The following is a 16,248-nucleotide window of genomic DNA, read 5'->3' on the forward strand; positions in this document are numbered from 1 at the left end:
GTTTGAGAAACAATACATTACATGTTTTTAAAACAAAAGAGTTAGACACAGAATCTAAGGTACAGTTTGATGTATCTGTTATGAAGTAGGTGGCCTTCCAAGGCTACAGGGACCAGGGCACTATCAGTATGAGTCTGGGACTAACAGCTCAGAGGAAGGAGACCTAGATTCATGCAGGAGATTTACTTCAGTCCTCTGCAGTTCTTTCCAACCGGAGGAACACTCTGGGTCATGCTTTTATTCCTGACAAAACAGGGATTTCCAATACATGGCCTGTCTACTCAAGGGGTTGTTTTAGTGAATGAGATATTTGTAGATAGACTATAAATATGGCCATTTCATAAACAATCATGAACACATGCATTGCCTGTTTGTTTAACACTCGTTCTATGTAGGGACTGCCAGGTACCACTGGAACACAGTAAATCAGTGATTTCTGCAAATAGATAGATAGATAGATAGATAGATAGATAGATAGATAGATAGATAGAAAACTGAGATGTGATGGACCCAATGGTCTAATATTGTTAGTAGACACAGAGTGACATGTAGAGACTGGAGTTATAGTGTTTTGGTTACAACACAGCTCTTCTGTCTACTCAATGTGTGACCCAGGTGGGTTTATTAACTGCTTTCGTCCCTAATCTCTGTAAGGTTAAGATAACTGATCACTATCTTGTGCAGTTATTACATTATAAAAGGCTTGCAAATATACAGAACAGGGACTACACAGGCTACACACCAGAAATCTTCACTATTCACTTTTGTTCTTTAGATTTCAGTAATCTTTTGAATGTCATCATCTACTGAGAGGAGTGATAGTGGTGGTGGGGTTTCAATCAGGAGTACCAAGAACCTTGAGGTCTAAGAACACATGGATGCTTCAGGGATGGCCAGAGACTAATGGGCCAATGCCAAACTCACATGCACAGAAACTGTAAGAACTGAGGATTGATGGGAATGGACTGATGTCATGTATGTAACTTCGGGCTTTATTCTTTATATACAATAGCAAGCTGCAGAAGAACTCTGGTTAAGTCTGAATTTGCTTCTGAAAGATCCCTCTGGTAGCTGGGAGGGTTATGGACAGGGAAGGAGGCCAGAGGCCTGTCAGAGGTGTGATGCTAAAATTAACTGTCAATCTGACAGTGAGTATCTAGAGTCACTTGGAAGGCAAGCCTTGGAACACAGCAGTGAGGGACTGTTTAGACTGGATTGGCCTTCAAATGCCTGTGACAGAGTGGTTATGTTGCTTAGGTTAATTAAAGAGCAAAGACCTACCCTGAAGGAGTAAGGCAGTACTCTGGGCTTGGACCTTGGGATGCAGCAAAGAGAGACACCCAGCTGAGCACCAGTGTGGTGGTTTGAATGAAAATGGCCTCTATAACCTCAAAGGGAGTAGCATTATTACATGTCCCCTTGTTGGAATAGGTGTGGCCTTTTTGGAGGAAGCGTGTCACTGAGGCAGATTTTGAGGTTTCAGAGGCTCAAGCCAGGTCCAGTGTCATTTTTCTCTTTCTGCTGCTGGCTTATCCAGATGTAGAACTCTATGCTTCTTCTGCAGCATCATACCTACCTGGATGCTGCCATGCTTCCCACCACGGTAATAATGAACTAAACCTCTGAACTGTATGCAAGATCATCCCAATTAAATGTTTTAGTTTGTAAGAGGTGCCATGGCCATGGTGTAACTTCATAGCAATAGAAACCCTAAGACAGCTGGCATTCATCATTCCCCAGTTCTCTGCTTCTTGACTTTGACTGACATGTGACCACCTTCCCCAAGCCCCTGCCATTGTGGCTTCATGGTAATCATGGTTGTGACCTCAAACCATGAGTCAAAATAGATTCTTTCTCTTTTAAGATGCTTTTTTTCAGATTTATTTCATCACAGCAAAAAGAATAAAGCAGAAGATTCATGCAACTATGCATGAATCTGTGCAGGATGTGCATGGTTGTGTGGATGGACATTAGTAAAGATGTAAAGCTGGGTTGCACTTTCTGCCTTGGACAACTTAGATATATGAATCTACTGCTAGGTCTCATTGAGCAGAAAATGCAGAAACAAAAGATCTGGGTGAGAAAATACAGTTACAGTTGAGTGGTTTAAGGCTATGTAAGGGCAATGAAACACTGTATTCTCTTATACGTAGTTTGTAGACCTGTAATTTCAGTGGGCTGTGGTCAAGATAAAGGTCTTATACTCCAACTACATCAGCCTCATCACTGAATGCATTGCCCAGATTGGCTGACAATCCTCCTGCAGTAAGGTCTTCTACCAAAAGAAAGGGTGTAAGATAATTTGCATTCTGATCCAAGTTCCTAGCCTCACTATAAATCACAAGAAGCTAATCACTGGCTCCCGACAGTCTGCAGCCACACCTTGAGCAGTGTTAATGCAAACATCTGGACACCCAGTACTGTCAGAAAGGGAAAAGCTCTGTTCTGGGGACAAAGGTATGAGAAGTGGAAATGTGATATGGGAGGCTATTGTTAGTACTGGCGCTGCTAGAGATGAGATATAGCTCAGGAGAGGATTGTATCAATTAGGAGTTTAATAAAGCATAAATCTGCCTTCAGAATAGGGACCATGGTGGTCGTAGAGGTGGCTCATCAGAAATGGGAGAAGGAATCTGCTCTGAGCCTCTCCCGAGCTTCTGGATTTCTAGGACAATCTTTCCTGTCATTGCTTGTAGGAGCATCATTCTAGCCTCTGCCTTCCTCTTCTCTGAGTATTTTCTCAGTGTGCATGTCTCAGGGTCCAAATGACCCTGCTCTATAAGGACATCAGTTATAATGAATTAGGAGAGACTCATTTTCAAACGTGTTATTTTCATTAAAGTCTCATTAAGAGGTTCTGAGATCTGTGCTCTTCTATATGAATTTTGTAGGGGACACAATCACCCCCAAGAAAGGCCAAGAACAGGGACCTGGGGAAAAGACCAGTATTTAGAATCATGGCTGATGAAATGGTTGTGGATAAAAGTGCTTGACACACAAACATGTTAACAGGAGTTCAATCCCAGGAACCCACAGTGGAAAGAGAGAATGGACTCCTGCGTATTACTGTCTAACTTCACCACGTGTGCCACAATAGTCTTTATATGTGTACACGTGCACACACATACACACACACACACACACACACACACACACACACTAATAAAATAAACTCACCTCATCTTGCCGACACTAGTTTTACTATATGGGTACACCTCAATTTCTGAGGCAGATCAGTAGATACGGGAGGTGAAGGGCTGTCTAAAATGGCTTTGGGTGTTTTGCCTACTGAATCCAGTGAGTTTCTTATTTTTAGAAGTGGCTCAAAACAATGTATAACATTGTCTGATGATGTCTAACAAACAAAAATTGAATATGGAAGAGCCCCCAGGAAATGTTCTAAACACAGTATGTTATGACACACTGCCTTATAGACAACAGTTGCTACACTTGTCAGAAAGATCGCCAAAGTAGATGTTCAAGTTACACTTCAAATTTGCTTAAACAACGCCATGCCTACCATCCACACCCAAAAGCTGTTTTTCTACATGGGCAACAGAAGGCGTGATTATTTGCAAGAATTTTCACTGTTTTCCTTTTGCCTTCTGAAGTGGCACAGTCAATTGCCTGAGCCACTCTGTGCTTTTGCCAAACCCCATTGTCTTTTTGAAAGTGTTACACCCCCTGGGTGGGCTTGCAACTTAGCATGTGCTCCTGGAACACCTTTAAAAAGTGCCTCCTTTTCATAGGCTGCTGGAGGATGGCTCAGTGGGTATGAGTGTTTACTCTGTAAACATGAGAACCCATGTAAAAAGCCAGGGGAATTATTGGTGCCAGTGACCTTAGCAGCATGGTGGGGAGTAGAGACAGACAAATCTCTACCCATCCCCCAGTAGCTATCCTAGTTGAAGCAGTGGGCATCCACTTTAGTGAGAGACACGATCTCAAGGCTATAAGGTGGAAATGATGTCCTTCTGCAGCCTCTGAATGTGCATATCTCAGCTTCTGGGTATAAATACCCACAAACTTATGTGTATACCACACTACAAACACTGCAGGTGCACACATGCACACACACACACACACACACACACACACACACACACACACAATCATTTAACTCCCTGTTCTAGTTTGCTTTCTGTTGCCATGATGAAACAGTCTCCTCAAAAGCAACCATGGGAGGAAAAGGCTAACATTAGCTTATAGCTCACAATCATGGGAGGAAAAGTCTATCGTTAGCTTATAGCTCACAACCATGGGAGGAAAAGGTTAACATTAGCTTATAGCTCACAACCAAGGGAAGACAAGGCAGGAACCTGGAGGCAGAAACTGGAACTAAGACAATAGAGCAGTGATCTTACTGGTTTGCTCCCTAGCTTATGCTCAGCCACTTTTCTTATACAGTCAGAACTATTTGCCTAGGGACAGCACCACCCATAGTGGGCTGGGCTCTCCTGTATCAATTGGCAGTCAAGATAATGTCACAGAGATGCACAAAGAGAACAATGGAAGTCTCCCCTTCCCATTTGACTCTAGACAATAAAAGCTAACCAGTATACACCCATCTCTCAATTTCAGGATAACAGTTGGCAGATTCATATATCTGTGGACTTTATCAATTAAAATAAATTTTCAGACCTTTCTTATAGTTGCTAAAATGAAAATGATAAAACTGAAAACACTATTTTTCCTCTGACAAAAAGAGGTATTAGAAAAGGTCATGCCCAGTGATCTATGAAGGTCAAATCACTTTATAGATATTTCACACCCATAACATTCTTATTACTATACTAATGTGCAAGAGTCTTATAGTTATTACTTATTCAAATTCAACCAAATCTGGAAGGAACGCTTACTTATGCTAAAAGAACAGAGAAAATAATGCTGAATTCTTCTAAATGTAGAGAAAGGAAGCATATTTACCTATGCAAAACATACAGAATTGTGCTTGCTTCACAGCAAATATACTAAAACATACAGAATTTACAGATCCCAGAACTTTGGCAACCTCTAAACTGTCCTATAGTGTTGTTTCCTCTTCGTGTTTCCAGAGACGGCAAGTTGGACACATCCCATCACAGAATCTATATCTAATCCAGACTCACTCACTTGATAGCTTTCTGTCTGGCCATTTAATCATACATCATGATGATTCATGTTCAACTAGATTCAGCTGTTGTAAGAAATTCATAATTGTCATATGGTTTTAAAAGACTTTTCTTCACAAAGGATCCACATAGTTGTCAGCTCTCAGTATAAACAAAGCAAGTGTGGAGGTAACTGATAGTGTGTTTCTCTGATACTTATCTTGAAATCCTTTAGTGACTGGTTAACCCTTTCATAAAAGTAAAGAAATTGTGTCTCAGGCTGCAATTCATAATCCTTAACCTCTTTCCTTTCACAACCTTCTAGAAAATAGAATGCCACTGTGGACTTTCAACATTTTCTTTTTTTTTTTTTTTTTTTTTTTTTTTTTTTTTTTTTACTTAGTAAAAATTAAATTAGATTTTTTAATAAAAATTAAAATGCTTTAAATATTACACAGGTTTATTTTTGCAGCAAAAGCAGACTTCTATTATGCTAAAGGCCTGTAGAGATAACTTGAAACATGAATATCTCAATGTATCAAGAATAATATTTAAAGCATCTAATCTTTATCTTCCTTTCCAACCCTGAAGATGTTTCTTTTTTTTTTTTATTATTATTTTCTTTATTTACATTTCAAATGCTATCCCGAAAGATTCCCATACCCCTCCCCCCACCTCTGTTCCCCTACCCACCCACTCCCACTACTTGGCCCAGGCCTTGCCTTGTGCTAGGTCATATGGAGTTTGGGAGACCAAGGAGCCTCTATTCCCACTGTTGGCCGATTAGGTCATCTTCTGCTACAAATGCAGCTAGAAACACAAACCCAGGGGGTACTAGTTAGTTCCTGTTGTTGTTCCACCTACAGGGTTGCAGCCCCCTTCAGGTACTTGGGTACTTTCTCTAGTTCCTGCATTGGGGACCCTGTGTTCCATCCAGTAGCTGGCTGTGATCATCCATTTCGGTGTTTACCAGGCACTGGCGTAGCCTCACAAGAGGCCACTATATCAGGGACCCTTCAGCAGTATCTTGCCGGCATGAGCATGAGCATTAGTATCTAGGTTTGGTGGCTGATGATGGGATGGACTCCGAATGGGGTCCTCTCTGGACAGTCCATCCCTTCATCCCAGCTCCAAACTTTGTCGCTGTACCTATAATTTTTTATGGGAGTTATGTTCCTCATTCTAAGGAGGAATGAAGTATCCACAAATGTTCATCCATCTTGATTTTCTTCTGTTTTCCATAATGTGTCTTGGATATTCCAAGTTTCTGGGTTTCAACATTTTCTAAGAACCTACTCTGTTCTATTGTTTGGTAGGCGAAGGATTGAGAAAAAGTGAAATGGCCCTGCCTCTGAAGGAGAGGTGCATACAAAAAGTAATGTGAGTACTGTGCACAGGAGGTAGAATGTACTCAGATCACAGAGCTGTGTGAGAATTGGCCCAGTGTAAAGGCTTGGAAATGTTTCCTAAAGGAGTTGACACTAGAGTAAATTAAAAGAGATAAGAGTGAATCAGAGAAGAAAGAGGAGACACAATCTAGAGTAAGCAGCAGTTCCAGCAAAGGTTACAACAGTAAGAAACAGTGTGGCGACCTTGGGGGAACAAATATGCATGAATGCTATTATGACTGCTACTATGAAAAATTCTCCAACATGGACCCTCTGTAAAAAACTTAAGCATTTAACATGCTTCTCTCTTACAATTCTTGATGATGTTTCTCCATTTTGCAAAACAAGAAGGGGATGGGGAATAGACCTGTTAGGATTTGAATGTGAAGGATCCTTCTCAGGTTCATATGTTGGAAATGTAGGCTCCTGAATGGTGATGCGATTTCAGTGGACTCTGGATCCTTTAGGATGGTGTTGGGCTGTAGGGAGCCAAGATGCCAGCAAGCAGTCTCATGCTCCCACTTCCAAAGCCTCAGGCCACCATGGACTGACTGTACTATGTCTATCCTGTCCCAGTGGACAGCACACAAGCTTTAAGTGTACCTTCTCCATCATTCCTCAATCAAATAGAAGATATTTATTTGGTCATAGTGTCATGAAAAGTAACTTAGGCCATATAGCTGCCAGCTCACAAGGCTGAGCAGAAATTTAAACCATGGAATAAATGTATGTGGAGTTGAAGTACCTCACTATTGGGTCTGTTGTATGCTGACTATTCCTGTAAGTCTCTCTCTGTGTGTGTATGTGTGTGCGTAAAATTCTAAGTCATACAATGATGAGAATCTACACTTTACACAAACATAATGCACTTCTCATTAGTAATGGCAACACTTTGACCCTACAAAGTTAAACCAACATTTGTAAAAGACCCATTGTATCAAGATGAAAATATCCAGACTTGAAGAAACGAAGTATCCTGTTCTGTGGGAGAAGGAAGATGACAAGGAGAAGAAGAAACTCTTAAGAGTCTCACCATAAACCACCTGGGTGGCTCAAGGCTCTATCAGAGCCCTCTGTTAAGCATGTAACAAGTCTTTCCATTAATGTGTGTGTGCTGTTAGTCATGAAAAAAATTGCATGTTCAAAGACATTTTTAAAAGTTGGATAAACTGATCCTTTGTTGAATAGAATTATTGAAGCATCTGAGCAAAAGGGAAGATGGAGATATATTGCTTGCTTGGCTCCATCTAGTCTGTAGAAGATGCTGTAATGACAACCACCTGATTTTCTAGATCTGCTTATGTTGCTGATGCTAGACACTAGAAAAACATTCCACTAATATGACAGTACTTCACATATATTAGTTCTCACCAGCTTTTCAGATAAAAATAACATGATGTCATATATGTATGTGTATGCATATAGACACATGTATAAGTACATATTTGTGTGTATGTATAAAATTTGCCAATGCAAGAACCAATGCTTATTTTATACTTACCAACTGTCAGATGGCTGTTCTAAGAGCTTCACTATATTATCTTACTTTTCATAATAACCCAAAGATGACAGGACAACTGCTGCCCTCTATTTTACTGATGTATACACTGAATCTCTAATAGAATAAATTGCATAAGATCACAGAGTCTATAACTCGCAGGAACTAATCCCAAACCTCAAAGTCTAAGCCCTTAGCTGCTGTCTTTACTGTTCACCAAGACTCAAATAGTAATGACCAGACTCTAATCACCAACTGTCTCCCCTTTGTTATCTGATAAGAACAGAAAAGTAATTCTATTATAGGCTTGGATTGACCAATAAAAATTTAATGAGGTAGTGCTGACCATCAAGCCTCTAATTCTGCAGAAATGATGAATCTCATTCTAACAAGAAAACAAGAACTGTTGCCAGAAACAGGGAACACAGTGTTCCAAATGCCAGATATTCTCCCCGGAATGCTTCCCAGGGGCTAGGGTCAGACAGTATCTGTTAAGCAACATAAAGAAGAAAAGGATTTGGCAAGGCCCACAGCATTGCTATTATACCACTTAGACATATATTGTTTCCTTCTTGGGACAAATATAATTAGGTTAAAAATGATATACATTCTATTGTTTAAGCAATGGCAGTTGAGTCTTCTTTTTATTGCTTTTTACAAATACACAAAAATTCTGTCCTAATATTGCCATGAAATTAACCAGACGAAAAGTTAGAAATTGAAATTTTGATCATAAAAAACACTTGAGCAGAGAACAAATTTAAAAACAGGGCACTTGCTTCATAGACAAAATAACTTTGTAGATTGGCTCTAAGTTACAAGTTAAAGCTTACAATCTCCTGCGTAGTCTGTCTTCTTCAAATATTATCTGAAAATATGGATAGTTGGATAAATCGATTACTCTCTAGTCATCATGCATTGTTTGGAAAGTGCCTTATTTTATACTGTGGAAACATTCCACCTTCAAGCTTAAAGAATTTTATGTGTTGGTAATGAACAATCAACTCTTATATCTGAAGGGACATGAACAATATCTAATGAATGGTTCCCTGCCCCTTCCTACAAATGACAGATCATGTTAAATTAGAAACAGAAGACTTGCCTACAATCTGTGACCCCTTAGAGGTAGCATTTAACTTCAGACACAGGTTTTAATTTGTATCTACCTCCCTGTCACTATGTCTATTTTTAAAAATTCTGTAGACAAAGTCATCTGAACGCCAGGATCCAGCCATGCCTTCAATTACTTTTGAACTGAGGCTTTGACACCCACATCCTGATATGTCCAACCTCTGCTGTGTGTTTTGTTTTGATTAAGTTACTTGAGTTAGGTTTTGGTCACTTAGAACAGTCTACAAGTGTCAGTCAAACAGTGACTCTTTTCCACATTCTTGCTACCTCAAGGTTTTTTCCCGACTAGAAAATTCTAGTTTGTCTGACTTGAAATTTCTAGTACCCAACCCAGAAAAACTATGGTAATTCTACAAGACAACCCGAGTACTTTATGATGATTTTCCAGGCATAAATTCAGTCTGGGTTCATATGATTACACCACCCCTTTACTCTGTAGCATTTGTAACCAACATCTTCTCTAGTAATCTCTTTCCTACTCTCAATTTATTTGCTTCCTGTGTCTGCTATCTTCCAAACCAAATCATAAACTCTTCCAGTTCAAGAACAAGATGGCACATGTGTCTTTTGGTTTGGCCACCCAGCCTGACTCAGTGCTTACTGTGGTGAGCATCTGCTTGCTTGTTTGGAGTTAGTTCTAAGGGAGAACTCTCCTCATCACTCCCCTTTCAGTTTTGTAAATTCTTGGCCCCAAGTCAATTACTCTCCCATCTCAATGTGATAGCCTATGGTTCTGCATTTATTAGCTTTTTCAGAGAAAAGATCTCTGAGTCCTTTGACTTTCATTACTTTATAGAGTTTGATTATTCAGGAATGAAAGATTTAATTTCCTTCATTCTTGAGTCCAGCTGCAGGAAACCAGAAGGCTATTCCAGATGTGTAATGAGGCAAGAAGGTACCATTATTTTTCTATTCTGCATCTTCAGAATGTAGTTTATGCCAGGACAATGTATAATAAATTGTTCCTTATCACTACACCAAACAGACTTGGGAGCAGGGGGCAAAAGGCAGATTATTCTCTTGATAAAAAAAAAAAAAAGACATAATTCTGTTGGAAGGAAATCAGGTAACAGTCACTTATTGTCTTGATGCATTAGAATAGTTTATATTTTAAAATGCAGATAATATGCATTGGCAGAGCAAAGATTAAAATTTTTGAATAGTAAAGCAACCTAGGTGCCTAAAGCTAGGAATGGAGCAGCCATAAGACTAATGAGCATACAGAGTTAACCGGTACTGGGTCTTGAGTTTCATAAAAGCTATAGCTTCTAAAATGTAATCAATAACGGACAAGTAAATGAGAAAGATGGAATCTCTGTAGCAATCAGTGACTCGATGGTAGCCATAATTTCATGGAGAGATATAAGCTGAATCATATAGAACAGAATAGTTTGAATTTCAGATACATTTCATCCAGGCATAAACTTCTCTTGAATGAAATAGTTGTGCTGAAGTAGGCACAGTTTTGGCCAGTTCTATTCCATCATCATGTGAGCATACACACAAGAGCACACACGTACATTTGGGAAGCACACAAAGATCCACATGAGAGAATCTATGATCCAGGAATTATGATTAATGGCTGCCTAACTAAAAGCCCTCCTGTCAATCTAAATATTACACATGATTGTTTACAGTGCCTGGTTTCACATTCCCTTTGCAGCATCTATAAGTAGCTGGTTCACATGAGGTAGCCACCCATCACCATTACTATGTAACTTAGAAACAGATGGTGTAGCTCTGCCATGCCAACTCTAGGTATTTGCTTTAGCATTTTGGGGAGGAAACAGAAAAAGCAGAGAGCTATTGCCATGTGAGTTGCTGAACTGGTATTGTAAGAGTCTCACTGGGAGAGATTTTGTTTGGGTCATAAATGACCCAGTACCACCATGTCCCATTTAGACTCAGTAGAGAAGACGAAAAATATTTATAAATGGTAAAAATACATTTTGTAAAATGTCTGTTACAGTTTTTTCTTTACATTGAAGACATTGGCTGAATGCCAAGAATTTTTTTCTTTCCAATAAAATAGTGTTAACTATCAGCATTATCCAAAAAAGCATCGTCTTCTTCCTCGACCTCTCCTCACCGTTCTCCTGAATGTATTTCTCCTTTCAGTTTGAACAATGTTTAAAAAGGGGGGTGGAGGGAAACAGAAAGAGAAGGATGCCCAGCAGACTCAGCAGCTATTGTGCCTGGCTTTTACTTTGTGTTCTTTATGTCCGTGTTGACCATCTGATGGGTGTCCAGGTGAGAAGGAATAGGCCTCTCGAGGAAAGGATAAATATCCCTTTGTACAGGAGGATGCAGGACATGCCATCAACGTGCTAGCCTCCTGTTTGTACACTCTAGACTATTTATGGCAGTGTCTCCTATGCAGAATTCAGGATTTGGTAACAGACCACCCCTCGGCTCAATGCCAACTCTTTTGTCTGCCTTCATTGTACTTCAGGCAAACTATTACAACCTCTTTGAGTTTCAGAGTGATCTTGGCAATTATGTCACGGTTCTTAGAAGAATTCAAAATGATCTTAGGGGCTGGGGATGCCAGGGCAAGTACTGGATCCACTTGCTTTTCATATCTAAGACCCTGGGTGTGAGTCCTGGTACCACCAAGACAAAAGCAGATAAGATGTAAGAACAGAAAATGAATTCAGACAAAAACTATAGACTTTACTGGCAATGCATTAGTTCAGCTCTTCCTGATTTGTATAATTCTGCTGAGTAATTAACAACATAGGAAACTTACTTCTGCATGTGGGAACTGTGGATTGTAGCCTCTGTTTTTTCAGTTAACTTAAACTGTTCAAATAATAAAGCAAGGACTTTGATAAAATGGTCCAAATGGAGTGCCTTTCACATTGTACATACCTGAAGTTGGAGTCTCATGGTTTGTTTGCATAGGCAAGTCTCTCTCTCTCTCTCTCTCTCTCTCTCTCTCTCTCTCTCTCTCTCTCTGCCTTCTGAATCTTTCTAACCCTTTCTCTACATCAATTTCCATCTGTCTTTTTTTAGTACACTTGTTTCCAATCTGTTCAAAGCTCACCCTTAGGTCACAAGGAGCATACAGTGCTCCAGACTGATATTAGCTTACCAGTTTTATTTATTGACTTTAAATTTTACCATAATGAGTATGCAAACCTTTCCACTACTTTCAGAGTTTCAAAAGTTTGAATTTTAAGAGAAACAACGTTATCTCCTCCAGAATGCACCAAACAGTAAAAGGCAGAGCAACAAGGAAACTTTATTTTCACACACACACACACACACACACACACACACACACACACACACACACACACACATATATATATATATATATATATATATATATATATATATATNNATATATATATATATATATATATATATATATATATATATATATTTCCCACTGTAGCCACTAGGCCTGGGGTTGTTTTGCTGGGATGTATATTTAGCAATAGTATTTACAGTGTCTAAAAATAGTTTGACAGAAATCCAGTGTCATCAGTCTGTGCTGGAGTCTCTCTGGTGTTGAAAGGTCATGTGTAAAAACAGGCTTTCCCCTCAAATAAGAGTTTTGGATGGGGTGAGGTACTACATGCAGTCGGACCAGGGACATGGTCTCACGGTGGTCTTTCCACTCAACAGAACTGGATTCCTACAGGATTTTCTTGTTTCTCTCTCCCACTGCTGGACCCACTTATCTATTTAAAGGACGAAGCTACAAAGCCTTTGACTGACTAATGGAAGGTCTTGTTTCATTCTGTTTAAAGTCGGTTTTTCTAGCAAAAGTCTAGGACATCTTTGACTAATTTAGTCATTGATGAGATTTTGAGGGTAGAATTTACCATACTATAAAGATAAGTAATACAATTCCAAGCTGAAATCTAGATTAGCTGACTATGTAGAGCCACAATCAACATAAAAATTTTTATCAAAATTTGACAATCTCTAATATTTCTGCCCTACCACAGTTGGAAAGCAAAAGGCCTCTGTAAGGGGGTATTGCAGGGAAGGGGGTGGAGGGTGGTGTGTATGGCCCACCTTTTATCTCTCACTCAGGAAATGAGTCTCTTTGGCTGAATAAAACTGGCATCTAAGCAGTAGTAGGTAAAATAAACTGACAGGGTTGGGTGGTGTGTATACACATATAAGCAAAACAAACAGAGCAATCTGTTCTACCTTGAGATAAGGATACAAGGTAAATATGGAAAGATCCAACATCTTACTTGAGCAACATAAAATTTAGGTTTAAATGGCAGCAACGATTCTTAAATTACTGTTTTAAGAAATAGTCTCACAACCTTGATGGGTTACAGCTAGAACCTCCCATGACTCCCTGGTTCAACTGACCTCATGCAAGCTTAAATGCTTCATTTGTTCCCAGAGACTAAACCGAGTGCACTCACTCCCACTGAGCTCCTGATCCCTTGCTGGCTGATCCTCTTCACTGACCCTCAGCCCCTGCTGACCTCACCTCCCTTTTGTCCTTTCTCTGGTTGGAGATAGTAATGGGGGGCACCCTCCCATCAAAAGCAGCTCAAAGCCGGCATGGTCTTGCCTCTGCCTCAGACACAAAAAGCTTTTTATGACTATAACTGAGAAGCTGTTTGCAGCTGCACTTTTATCAGTCCAGTAACAAGAGGGCTTGGAGAGCCTCAGCGAAGCCAGAAGGTGGCGGCGAAGTCACCTTGGGAGGAGAAGATGGTCAAAGAGGTGTATGGGGGAAGTGCTGACCCCAGGCACAGGGACCCACTAGGCGCGCCCCTGCTCTGGGATCCAGGAAGAAGGGGGAAAGGGTTGGAGGGACGACTGGCAAGAGGAAAGCGCTGCTGCCCGAGGACCCCTAGGTTACCCTAGGTGGCGATCAGCTGACCAGGTTGGGAGGGGGCGCCCTTGCCTAAGTCACGGGAAACCTCGCTTCCTGGGCTGGCTTTTTTTTGTTGTTGTTGTTTTAATGCGTGCCCCTGCAGCTGCCCGCTGCCCCAAGAGTCCAGCGCTAGTAGAGCTCCACACCCGCGCCCTGACCTGCCAGGAGCCTGCGCCTGCCTAGTGCACGCCCCGGAGGGCGGGCCAGAGCTCAACGCAGCCGCCGCCACTCGGGAGCGCAGGGAGCCCCGCAAGCGACAAGGCCTCTGTGGGCGCTGCCAGCTGCAAGTCACTTCCCGCGCCACTTAGGTCATAGAGCGAGCGGGACTTTCCCGCCTGGCTCCCCCCACCCCCCGCAGGGAGGCCCGTGCCCGCAGCCCTGTGCCGTAGGCCCCTATCACATCCCAGGGACATCTCCTGGCTCAAGCTGGGCAGTGGCAAGTCGGGGTCCCTAGTCCCAGGGCGCGGTCTTCACCTTCCCCGGCTCCTCCTCGCCAGCTGCGCCGCCCGTTCCTATTGTTCGCCCCGCCCGCTTGCCCGGCGACGAAAAGGCGCCGCTCCCCGGCCTCGCGGCGCACCTACCTTCTGCTGCCGCCGAGCCATGTCGGTGGGCTGCTTGGCGTTGAAGGGGTAGGCGATGCAGCGCATCACGAACACGTACAGCTGCAGCCTCTTCTTCCTCTCCTCCTCCTCCTTCTGCAGCCGCTCCAACTCTTCCTTCTCCTTCTCGCTCACCACCGACGGGCTAGGGCTGGAAGGCCGGCCGCCGCCTGCGCGGCTGCTGGGCTGCAGCCCCCCGGCCCCGCCGCCGCTGCTCGCGCCGCTACCCCCACCGCCGCCGGCGCCCACCCCGGCCCCGGCGCCACTGCCCCCCATCCCGGCGCTGCCTGCCGAGCCCTCGCTGGTGCGGCTGGGAGACAGGCGCGCTCCAGACGCGGCCGAGCCCAGCACCTCCTTGCCGCTCTCCTCTTCCAGGATCTCATCTGACTCCTCTTCGCTGGACGAAGGGTCCAGCATGGTAGCGCCTGGGAGAGGGGGGTCCCCGGAGCCCCCGCCTTGGGGTGCAAAAGGTGGGGGGCGCTGGAGGCAGCCGAGGGTCGGCTGTCCGGGTAGGCGCTTCTTCCCAGGTCAGGGAGAGCGAGCGCTGCTGCTCAGCTTCGGCCGCCGCGACTGCTTCCTCCGCCTGGCGAGCGCGAGCTGAGCGCAGACCCAGGAGCGCGAGGGGAGGAGGAGAAGGGAGAGGTGCGTGTATGCACCCGAGGTGGGCAAGGGCGAGAATCAATTGCTAGCCCGGAGCCCGCAGCCGGATGCCATCTGCAGCCGCTGAAGGAGGCGCCTCCAGAAAAGATGCCGAGTGTTGCAAGCTGTCGATGCAGCCAAGAGCAGGAGAGGCATCTTGCCGATTGGGGAGCGAGCGGCGCTTACGTGTTTATTGGCTTAACTCTCCAGTGTCCGCGGCGGAGAGGGCGACTGCAAAGGCCTAGAGGGGGGAAGTGTGGTGCGCCCCCAGAACCTCAGAGCTCCATTACTTTTGACCCTCATGCTCCCCAGTCTTCCTTGCTTCCTCTCCTATTTAGACCACCTCTCCTTACCTCGTCCTCTCTTCCCCTCCCGGGGACAAAAAGTTTTTTTTTTTCCTCCAGGGGTGGGGAGGGAAAATAAAGAAGCCAATGGTAACTTCTGACCAGCGAAAAACAGGCTTTCTGCAGGCATCCAGAGGTCACAGTAAGAGGAGTTCAGTGAGATGTTACCTTCAGACTTCTCATCTGGGGTGTGGTGGCTGGGAGGGGGCAGTGGGAAGGGAGGCGGTGTGTTTTTCTCATCTGTGTAAACCTCTATTCCAACAACCAATACCACTACATGTATCCACTGTAAAATACAAATGCATCAAATCAGAGTGAATTAATGTATGGATCATGAAGTTCGGCTATTTAAGTAGAAATCAAGAGCCCCCCACTCCAAGTCAGTGAAGCTTTTATCAGTCTCTAGAAGTCCGTGTATTTTCTGCTGAGCCTTGCCAGGTTTCTGGTTGTTCAGCCCTTCCTCCATGAAGATCTGAGGGAAGGAATAGGAACCCCACACACCAAATCAGACACCCCCAAAATTCTGCAGCAGCAATATCTAATTTACTGTCTCTGTTACACTGTCTTCATCCCGGGCTGTGGAACTGTAATTATTAATACAAAGCACAGATGATGTCTTCCTTCTGGAGTCCATCCTTTCTTAAGCCTACAGGGACCAGAAGGCACGGAGGAGCTGGCCAGCGTGCTGAACCTAACCAGAGAAC

General features: G+C 43.1%; 1 protein-coding gene across 22 annotated transcripts in view; it reads right to left on the reverse strand.

Moving 5' to 3' along the window:
- The window catches only part of Cadps (calcium dependent secretion activator), a 447,247-nt gene extending 431,666 nt beyond the window's left edge, over window positions 1-15,581 (reverse strand). For 10 of the 22 annotated variants that reach the window (XM_029541726.1, XM_029541724.1, XM_029541727.1 and 7 more), the window contains exon 1: window positions 14,544-15,578. In XM_029541726.1, coding sequence (XP_029397586.1) covers window positions 14,544-14,978 — 435 coding nt within the window. In that variant the 5' untranslated portion in view covers window positions 14,979-15,578. Of the gene's footprint in view, window positions 1-14,543 lie in introns of all 22 variants that reach the window. The other 12 variants (XM_021203714.2, XM_029541733.1, XM_021203712.2 and 9 more) reach the window with 3 other exon arrangements.
- Between the last annotated feature and the right edge of the window lie 667 nt (window positions 15,582-16,248).

This window comes from Mus pahari, chromosome 8, assembly GCF_900095145.1.
Source record: "Mus pahari chromosome 8, PAHARI_EIJ_v1.1, whole genome shotgun sequence".
Classification (NCBI taxonomy): domain Eukaryota; kingdom Metazoa; phylum Chordata; class Mammalia; order Rodentia; family Muridae; genus Mus; species Mus pahari.